Source organism: Mobula hypostoma, chromosome 18 (genome assembly GCF_963921235.1).
Source record: "Mobula hypostoma chromosome 18, sMobHyp1.1, whole genome shotgun sequence".
Taxonomy (NCBI): Eukaryota; Metazoa; Chordata; class Chondrichthyes; order Myliobatiformes; family Myliobatidae; genus Mobula; species Mobula hypostoma.
The window spans coordinates 35,723,030-35,733,971 of NC_086114.1; the positions used below are offsets into that span (position 1 = coordinate 35,723,030).

General features: G+C 42.2%; 1 protein-coding gene across 2 annotated transcripts; it reads left to right on the top strand.

The window, feature by feature from the left end:
* Positions 1-349: 349 nt before the first annotated feature.
* On the top strand, positions 350-8,916 carry wnt8b (wingless-type MMTV integration site family, member 8b). 2 transcript variants are annotated; one of them, XM_063070192.1, is made up of 6 exons: positions 350-372; positions 1,216-1,264; positions 2,314-2,452; positions 4,328-4,453; positions 4,555-4,697; positions 8,353-8,916. In XM_063070192.1, the coding sequence occupies exons 2-6, from the start codon at positions 1,250-1,252 to the stop codon at positions 8,914-8,916; spliced, it is 987 nt and encodes a 328-aa protein (XP_062926262.1). In that variant the 5' UTR covers positions 350-372; positions 1,216-1,249. The 2 variants fall into 2 exon arrangements, with proteins under 2 accessions (XP_062926262.1, XP_062926261.1); XM_063070191.1 differs by lacking the exon at positions 350-372 and adding an exon at positions 851-918 and having other exon boundaries at positions 1,231-1,264.
* The last annotated feature ends 2,026 nt before the right edge of the window (positions 8,917-10,942 follow it).

Sequence of the window (10,942 nt, forward strand, 5' to 3'; positions counted from 1 at the left end):
CACCTGAGCATGGTGAATCCACACTATAACCATCTTTAGGCCTTGCTCTGTAGCTTGAGAAACGCCTGATCCGACTTCCCAAGTACTCTTGGTATCTTCAATGACCGAGCATTCGTCTCAGGTGGCAAGTGAGCTCCAACATTTCCTTACTCTTGATATAGAGAAAGAGGTTTCCAGATTTAATTCCGCCACTACATATCTCGACCAATAGATTTTATTTTTAATCTTTGGTGTAACATTCTGCTATAAAATCAAAGCCGTGTGCATTGAACTGGCCCGTGGCTGTTTACATCCAATCTAATGGCTCCATAAACAACTTCACAAATACAGGTCTGAGGGAATAATTATACCTCTGAGCCTATGTTTATCTTTAACGCGGCTCATTTCCATTTTCCTCTGACTGTCTGCCCCTCTATCTCTTTCCCTAACACAGTCTCTCTTCTCCTTGTAATCCCCTTATTCTTCGCTTTCATCTCCTCTGGTAGGTTCTGTGCTCTACTTGCAGTCTGCCCAACACCACCCCCCCCCCATCCTTTCTCTCCCACACACTCACTCTCTCAGCCTTTCTGTGGTTAAGAGCCTGTATTTGGTGTTTGATCAATTGAACAACCCCTTCCCACTTGAGGCCTGATTGGCTGACTCGCAGAGAGAAGGAAAATCCGCAATTAAGTAGCTAATCTGATTCCGGGATGAGTGGAGCTCCATTTCACATCAGTCTTTCACACATGGTAACTTTACACAACAGAATCTGTCTTCAGACCGCCCCGTCATTCTGAGGGATCCGCCGCCGCTTTCTCCCTCCTTTCTTGGGATTCACCTCTGATTGTTGTGATTGCTGCTCCCGCGGACGATGTTTCCCCAAGACACGCTCCACTCACTGTTACTCCTAACCATCTATCTAAAGCTGTGCCAAGCCTGGTAAGTGAAGCCTTTGGGATCCCTCCATCTCTGTTCTCGTGTTCAATCCTCCTCGCTCCGCACTTACCCACAGAGGTTAGAACCTTTTCTTTAATTCTTACTCCCCGTCACCACATGATGGGTCGATATCAAAGGTTATCAGCTTAAGTTTTCAGACAAAACGTTAATGAGCGGGATGGGGTTGGTAGAGTCTCATCAGAAGAGCTTTGAGGGATTTAAGACACGAAAGAACCCCTAAAAAATCCCAAAAATTTTCGGAGGGCAAAGTTGGGAGCTTTCCACAACTTAATCGTTCGACTCTTGGTTTTACAGGTCAGTGAATAATTTTCTTATGACTGGTCCTAAGGTAAGAAAGATTCTTTTTGATCTTCATCTAATGAATACATTACAATAATTGGAGATATTTTTGTTTAAGTAATTACAGTTCAAACGCGGCTTAAGGGAGTATTTCACCCTCTATTTTTGTGGGTTTAAAGCTTTATTGTGGATATTTTGGAAACATTTTGGGCACTGTTCTACTGGTGTAAGTGTAGGAACCCTTTATCAAAACTAGGTTTAATTTCATTTGAGATGAAGCAGCGGGCAGAAGAACGGGTTAATTTGGATAAATGAGCGATAACGAAAAAAAACCCCGACCCTCCGGCTGGTGAAACGGATGAGGAATTATACATTGCTGATTATTTCGCCGAGTAAAGAGATGATTTCACATCTCTCACATGGTCTTACATTATCAGACCACTGGTAGGGATATCTAGGAATGCTGGAAGCACAGGTTGATATCTCCGGCATCCCTCACATTTGTGCCGTGGACAGTAGTTGATTTTGCATAGTCCATGATTATATATTCCATATTCTATAAAGGGAGGGGTGGTTAATAGTTCGTTCGTCCCTGCTCTCTAGGTTTTGCGCTGATCTCTGTACTATCTGTGTGATGAATGGAGGTTGCCCACATCTTGAATTGCAAATTATAAACCGCGATAAATGAATTCGCTCTTACTTGTCCGCATCAGAGTAATTGCCCGTCCGAGAAGAACGGAGACGTGCGGAAGGGAGACTGAGTGATAAGGAAATCCGACCCTTTCCCTGCTATTCAGACAAACTGCTTTGAACTTCCCTTCTGATCATCGCCGTGGCGGTCCACTGCCGGGAAAGGAAAGTCTAGGTGGAACGAACGGTCCATCGGATGCTCGGCACAATTTTCTGTTTGTCCTCAGACACAGCAGACTACTTGGGGTTGTAGAGACCGCGTATATTAACCCGTGTAAACGAGGGTTATGGTAGACCATGAGATAGAGATAGGTTTGTCCCCTGATCCCCTTTCCCTTGGTCTCTTCATTTGGGATAAGTGGGTATGTTTGGACTCTAGCTCTGACCTGGCGTGTTTGTTTGCTGCAGGCTTATCTGATTTACTCCAGCAGTGTAGCCGCGGGGGCCCAAAGCGGCATTGAGGAATGCAAACACCAGTTCGCCTGGGATCGCTGGAACTGCCCGGAGCGGGCGCTGCAGCTGTCCACGCACAGCGGTCTGAGGAGCGGTGAGACAAGTTTGGCTTCAGTGGGGCCTGTAATCCTTCCTCTCTCTTCTGTATCCCCAACAACGACCTGATTCTTCCATACATGCGAAACCAGCCTTTCCGAATACGGAATCACCTGGAAACAGGGATTCCCAAATTCCCGCACATCTCTGCAATCTGAGAAAGAAGACCATCCCTGATTCAAATCGTCCTAAAACTGATCACGTGCTAATCCACAAAATATGAATATTCAGAGGGTCAGGCGGCATTTGTGATCACCTTCCCAACTTTACTGATTTTATTTCAGATTTCCAGCATCTGCTGTGTTTTTTTTTTGGGTGAGGGAGGATTTTTATATGCAATGTCAGAATCCCGCACACCAATAATTCAGATTCGTCTCCTTTCGACGTTACCTCAAAAGCAAAATACTGCGAATGTTGGAAACCTGAAATAAATTGAAATTGCTGGAATTATTCAGTGTGTAGGGCAGCGCTCCTGGAGAAAGAACAATAACCTGCCCATTCCTTTTCCTCAGAAATCGTATCTGCCAATCATTTCATGTTCTTGTTTCTGACACTTCTCACTCCCGGGGGTGGGGGTGGGGGGAAGGTCCCTTCTTCACGCCTCTCTCTGGGTTTCCCTCTCCCTTCCCGACACTCTACATTCATTGGTGCAAGCGGAAACAGCTGGAGAAACTCGGTGGGGCCAAACAACACCTGGGCAGTCTCCTTTGTTTCCACGTTTTACTGACGCTCTGCCCACCTCTTTCTCTGTTGCGTTTTACGCCAGTCTCAGACCACGGGTAACTTCCAGTTTACATTTTCTTACACCTACCTCTTAGTGTTGTTGATAATTTGCTGCGTGCCTCCGTAAATCTGCCGTGAGCGGGACGAGCCCAGGCAACCCTGGAGCCCGTTCTCCTGACTGATGAGTGCCACATTTACTTATAGTCTGTGCCCTTAGACAGTCCCACACCGTTCTATTCAGATTCGTTTATTATCATATACACTAGGGTGCATTCCTTGCTCGCAAGAAGCTCACGGAGTAAACAGCAATACATGGGAATAATACATAGAAAAATAAATAGAGCGACGGGCGCAAACAACAGATAGCTGCAAGGAATGTTAGTGCAGATTGAGGTAGTGGAAGAAGAAACGCTAAAGAGGCCAGAAGGATAGGGATGCAATTACGGGTATGTGAACTGGCAGTCCCCTTCTGAGTTCGATCCTTACTGTTTCCGTGCCCCGAATAACCCAACTCAGTCTCATTTAGCCCAGTGAGCTGGTCGAACGTCCGGAGCAGGGTTTCAACCTTCTCCCATGGCGGAAATGGCGAATACAAGGGGGCACAATTTTAAGGCGATTAGAGGAAAGTATGGGGTGGGGGGGGGGAATGTCAGAGGTACAGAGCATTTTTTACACGGAGAGTGGTGGGTGCGTGGATTACCCTGCCAGGGGTGGTGGTAGAGACAGATACATTAGGAGCAGTTAAGGAACTCTTCAGTAGGCACATGGATGCTAGAACAATGGTTAAATGTAGAAGGATAAGGGTTATGTTGAAAGGTCGGCACAGCATCGTGGGCCGAATTGCCTGTACTGTGCACTGTGCCACAAATGCTGCTAGACCCGCTGAATTCCTCCAGCGGATTGTCTATTGCTGCAGATTCCAGGGTCTGCAGTTTCCCCTGTCTTCACTGAGCCCTGATCAGCAATGCCGCCGGTTGCCTTTGTTCCGCTCCGCTCACCCTCAATGCCGTTCCCTCGCCCATCCTCTCTCCTCGCCTCTAACTGCCTGTCCTGGTAACGTCGCACGATCCAAACAACTGTTCTTTGGTCGTGTTGTCGACTTCACTGATAACAAACACACGAGGTAACAATGATTAATTTTCCCCGACAGCAAACCGAGAGGCTGCCTTCGTTCACGCCATTAGCTCTGCAGGGGTGATGTACACATTGACCAGAAACTGCAGTCTGGGCGATTTCGACAACTGTGGCTGTGACAACTCTCGGAATGGGCAACTGGGTAAGCGCTGGCTGACATTGCCTGGGATGAGTTGGGTGTGAACTGTTAACCCGGCATAGATGAGTGTAGTAATGGTGCACTTTGGTCCTTGATCGCTTCAGGGGGACAGGGCTGGTTGTGGGGAGGATGCAGCGATAACGTCGGCTTTGGAGAGACAATTTCCAAACAGTTTGTTGACGCTTTGGAGACTGGACAAGACGCTAGAGCAGCCATGAACCTTCACAACAACGAGGCGGGTCGAAAGGTAAGGTTAACTCCTAATCACAGATAGGATAGCAACCAGAAACCAAAGGACTCCCCCGCTTGAGCCTGAAAGGTTCCGGGAAGCACTTTGATCACGTAAAGATTAGTGAAGCGAAGCAACTTGCTTCCCTCATGGCATTTTAAAGATTGCGATACATGGATTGACATAGTCTGGAGACACAAGTGTAGAACGACTGCACCTAAACGGTATACATCGCCCTGGCATTGTATTTAAACCACACGAACACATCTTCAACCCATCATGTGCCTTCTCCAAATATTCATTCATCAGGGAGCTTCTGCTAAGGGTCTGGATTGTCTTATTGCACCAATTACTTTTGACCCATTCTTTTCTAATCTGTTTTCTATTAATGCACTTTATTTTGTTGAAAACATTTCATGTGGCGTCTCACCAATTCCACTTTGAATACCCAAATATACACCATCTTATGGTGTATCACCATCTTTCCTCTTATCTAACTTCCCTGCGGGGCATCCTTGGAGTTATTATACATATTGCATACAGTACATACAAAACGTTTTTAGAAAGTCCTTGAATTGGGACACTCTGAACCCATTAAATTGGTTAGAATGGTTTATATTCCCACCCCTCCTAATCACAAATTTATCTACCATGCTTCATTTGCCACCTTCCTGCGCATTTCATCAATCTGCAAAATCCACTGGCAAAACTTGTTTACCTCATGGTTTACACTCTCTCCAACCTTATGGTCAACAAAGTGGATTTGCCCTATCAATTAAGCAATTAATATAAATCGTTAATAACTGAGGCTGATCATTGTGAAATAAATTGCCTCTTTGAAATCCAAATACACTACATGCACTGGTTTCTCCTTATGTACCTCACCCATTTATAATCATCAAAGTACTATAGACTGAGCAAAGACGTTCCTATATTATTTTATATTGTGCTGACTCAGCTTCATCATAATTTCAAGGTGCTTTGCAACCACTCCCTTAATAAAAAATTTTAGTCACATGAAAACCATATTTGCATACTTTCTCTCTCTGTCCCTCCATTCCTGAATACAATGTTAATTTGCCTATCTGTTGTATGGAAGCTAGGGAATTCTGATAGATTACAACAAATATCCAATATCCAAGCAATCACCAGTTTTAGAAAGTTTAACCATCTGGTTCCAGGAATTGTTAACCTTTTACTCCCATTAATCTCTCCAATACTTTTGCTTCATCATTAATTATTTGAATTCCTTGGTTTCTCAGCCCTTTGCATTTTCTATTGTGTAGACAGGTACAAAAATGTTTGAAATTTCAGTTATTTCCTAATTTCTTTTGTTCCCGCTGCAGACTCCATTGATTTTTGATTTCTTCTTTTACACATATGCAGAAATCAGTTTTTATATTTTGCTCGTTTACCTTTAAATGTTATTTATTTATTTTCCCTCTTTTACCTGTCTTTTCCCCATTTTCTAGTTCCAACATTTTCTCAGTCCTAAGTTTTGTTACACTTCTCAGCACATTAGGAACCTTCAGTTTTAATATAAAGGTATTTTGGGTTAGGAACGTAAGGGTCACTTTCACTGATCATGAAGATCTCTCAACAAAAGGCAGCTTTGGATGAATATGAAATGATCTATTTATTTGTTTTAAAATAATGATTTAAACTGACTTTAAAAAGAAATATAATCAAAATCCGGAGTCAGGTAGATTAGCCCACATTGAATCCATTCCATGTAAACCAACATATTGAATCAGTTTCCCCTCTGGAATCTGAATGATATAATTGTATGACATACATGGAGACCTTCTGGGTGATTGTACCTCATCCAATTCACTGCTATTTCTTGGAAGTTTTTGATTTTTCCACCTTTTAAGCAACTTTGAAATTGGTTTTTGAAAGTTATTCTTGAAACTGTTTCTGTCACCAACAGTTCTTCCCTGTCTTAAAATGCACTGCATAAAATCAATTAATCATACCTCTGCTTCTTGATTAAATAAACTTATATCTTGTAATTGCTAGTGGAAGCAGTTTCCCTTATTTAATTGTCAAATCCTGCCATCTCATTGAACTACTCCATTAAATCTTAATTTAACCTTTTAGGGAAGGTTCCCTAAGGAGAACTTCCTTTATCTCGTCACATAATGGAATTTCCTCCTCCTTGATAGCTATCTAATAAACATTCTCTGAAACCTTTGCAGAGGGCTGACTCTTCTCAGCTGTGGAGCCTGGAACTCCATGGAGATCTACTGAGTGGCATACATCATTATATATTACAATTTCTATTTCTTGCTGCACTCTTTTAAGGTCACTCTATGGCCTTATCCATTTCCAGTGAATTTCAACAGCTAAAAGCCAAGTTAGTGAGTGGATGAACATTGAACTTCACAATGGCCACAACTGTTTGAACATCAGCAGGGTTCAGACAAGCACCATATATAGTGGAAAGTAGGTAGAGAGAAATCAGAGAGAGATTGTCTGCAAGCTATTTTTGGGCATCCACCTGTTGGACATACATTGCCGTGAGGTGGTACCTGATTTTTTTTGTATCTTCAGGAATAAAGTTCTGAAAGAAGAGGATATTTAAGAGGAGAAAGGTGAGAAAACAAACTCAAGAGGTTTACTTTAGAAGTTGATGGCATTTCCCTAGGCTGGGTGCCTTTGCACAAATATTATTCCATTTTAGCCATGTCCTGTTAGTGATCAGCATGTTCAACCAGATCCTGTTAATGACTCGACGGCAATATTGTTGCTGAGAGCTAGATTGGTTGTACTTGGTTTTGTTATTCCATCAACCATAGGAGATAATGAGAAAACTATCATAGTTTCAAATTATAAAGTGATGTACTAATACGTACTGGGCACTGTTTTTAAATGTTTTATATACCATAATTATTAATATCAGAAGTTTTTGACTCATAGAAGACAGAACAGCACAGCACACAATCATGTCCTTCAGCCCACGATGTCTGATCCCACCATGAAGCTAAAGTAAAATAATTCAATTTGGCTGCACACGGTCTATATCCCTCCACTCCTGCATTTTCATGCATCTGGCTAAATGCCTCTTCAACTCTGCTTTAATGCCTGCTTCCACTTTGCCCCTGACAGTGCATTCCATGCCCCAACCACTCTCTGTGTGAAAAACCTACCCTGCACACCTCCTTTAAACTCCCTCCCTCCCTCCTTAAAGCAATGCCTTCTAGTTTAAGAAACTTCCACTCTGGGAAAAAAGCGTTAATTCAAGTCCCATTCCAGAGGACCATAATGATGCTCCAATATATCATCTTGAGAGATGCAAGCTCTATTTAAGAGATATCAGTCAAATGTGACATTAAAACAAGACCCTTCTATCATCTCATCTCAAATTGATACAGAAGAACTTGTGGCACCATGGAAAGATCGTATGAGATCTCCCCAATGTCCAAGTTCATATTTATTTTCCCATCAAAATGAATACAACATGTTACATGGTTATTGTTCATGGGAATTTGTTGTATGGAGAATAACAGCACAAGTGTGATTGCATTGCAAATGTACTTCAAAGGCTGGAAATCACCTTGACAATACTGAAGTCATGATAGATGTAAAACATAAGTCTGTGCTATTATTTCTATGATAATAAACACTGGTCTTGTACTTACTAATTTGAAATATTTATATTTTTGTCCTTCAGGCAGTTAAAGGCACAATGAAACAGACCTGTAAGTGCCATGGTGTGTCTGGGAGTTGCACCACACAGACCTGTTGGCTTCAACTACCTGAATTCCGAGAGGTAGGTAACTACCTGAAGGAAAAGTATCAAAAAGCCCTGAAGGTTGACCTTCTTAAAGGGGCAGGCAACAGCGCAGCCAGCAGAGGAGCGATCGCTGAAACCTTCAGTGCCATTTCCAAGAAGGAGCTAGTTCACCTGGAAGATTCCCCAGATTACTGCCTGGAAAACAAGACGCTAGGTCTACAGGGGACAGAAGGAAGGGAATGCGTCAAAAAGGGTAAACACCTGAGCAAATGGGAGAAGCGGAGCTGCAAGAGGCTGTGTGGGGATTGCGGACTGTCTGTAGGGGAGAGACGAGCACAGATGATGAGCAGTTGTAACTGCAAATTCCACTGGTGCTGTGCAGTGAAGTGTGAACAGTGCCGGAAAACCATCACCAAATACTTCTGTGTGAAGAAGGATAAGAAATCCAGGAATGAGAGTGCATCAAAAAGGAAGGAAGCACGGCCTGCCAGGAGACACTAAGATCGTCCTTTGAACCAATGTGTCCCTTGAGTGACAATGATACAGATCATTAAAAATGGCAATTAAATAAAGTGGCGACCCTATTTGGTCTCAGCATTAGCGAAGCAGTAAGTAGATGTAAGAAGAAGCACCATGCTCCTTTTAAGAAGATGGACAAGTTTCTTTCAGTCATAGAGCATTGATCCATTTTTTTGATGTTTTGCAAAATACTAAGCAATTAAGTGAACAACAACCTGTGAGTATACCAGTGCGGTTATTGATGAATTAATGTGTTATTAGGCTGCATTGCTGTCCACTGTAAAGCATGCATCAATGATGGCATTAGGACCAGTTATACTCCCATGTCTGCCATTTAGAACACCCATGTCTTTTTTTTATTATTAATATGTTTGCTGCCTTCATTTTGACCTTCCCCTCTCTTTTCAGAGTATTGTTCTTTGTTTTACCTTATTTCTGTCTAAAAAAGTGAAGGCTATTCAATTCACACCTTTGTCAGCCTCAAGATGGCCCAAATGTTTGACAACCAATTAAGTACTTCAGAAGTGCAAACACTCTTGTGATGTAACATCATAATGCTACCTGGTGGGCAATACAATGGGTATGGACTTTTGACCAGATCCTCTATCACCTCAAAGGTTATGGGAGAGGGTATCCATTGTGTGTATGGGAGGTGAATTTGGTCAAGATGCCTGTTCAATCCCATGTCTGCAGCTTGTTCCCATCTGGTACACATAAGAATTCATAAACTCTCTGTATAAGATATCTGAAAACCTTTTTCCAAGACGTTAGAAGATACAAGCCACCAACACTATCTCCTCCTCATTGAAAAGGTCATAAAATATACTAAGAAGGAAATGAGTTCTATTGACAGCCCCGTAAACCTAAATATGACAATGGAACCTCTATGGTGTGTCTTAGTTTCCACAGCTCCAGTGTTCTTTTTGATGGACACAGTGAAATAAAGATTTTGGAGCTGGATTTCTGAGATTATAACTACAATATATATGCAATAAGGAATTCTAGAAATTTGAAGTAATTATTATTTACAGTAGTTTCTCATTGAGGCTGGACTAGTGGAAGGGAATTAGCCAGTGGCTGAAGAAGCACCAAGGAAAACAAATTTTAAAAAATATAGACAAGAACTGATTTCTATTTTCTAAAATGGATCATATGAACAGGAGTGGGCCATTCAGTCCCTTGAACCTGTTCTGCCATTCAATTGGATCACAGCTGACCATCCTGGCTAGCCAGTGTTGTTTCCCCATCAAGTTACCATTCTCTTTACCTGAAAATATTTAGCTCAGATTGACAGAGGCTGAGTGCAGGGAGACAATATAAATAATATTAACCCAGGTCTTGCTGGGATCAGGGAAGGTATTTCTGGTTTTATCCTGATGCGGAGTTAGTTACCAAACTCTTATCTCCTCCCATCATTTCTGCAATAAAACAGGGTGCAGCTTCTGAGGACTTCAGCTGTGTCTTGTAAAAAAATCAGAAGTATTGATTTTCCCAGTCATTTGATATAGCTTCAAAATCGTAAGGGTAAAACATGTTAGTTTTTGATGTGAAGAGATCGCAGATTATATGTTATTATGTGTAACACTGGCTGATGATTTTGCTCTAAAGTGACAATGAAGGTAAAACCCCGCAATGATCCGCTAATTCTGTCAAAACGGCACAAGCAACGCAATGCAAATTAAGTATAAGCGATTTTGCCGATATTACTATGCCGAGCTTCTTTCAACTTGACGGAAAAGGACTATTTAATTGTGTTATACACAACAACACGAAGCACTTTGTACACCGTTAAGTTATTGCACCGGTTTGATGCTCTGAGATTTAGTTGATTTTCAGCGTTAGATTTGATTAAATGTAGACATTGTGCAGTTTGTAATTAAAGAAAAATAGTTCTTGTTCCGCCTTTGACTTAAGAGTGATGCCATTAATATAGGGCCGCGGTTATTTCCAGATGCTGATTATTCTTTGGTACAAGGACCGCTGACATTCTCGGCGAGGCTCAGCTTCG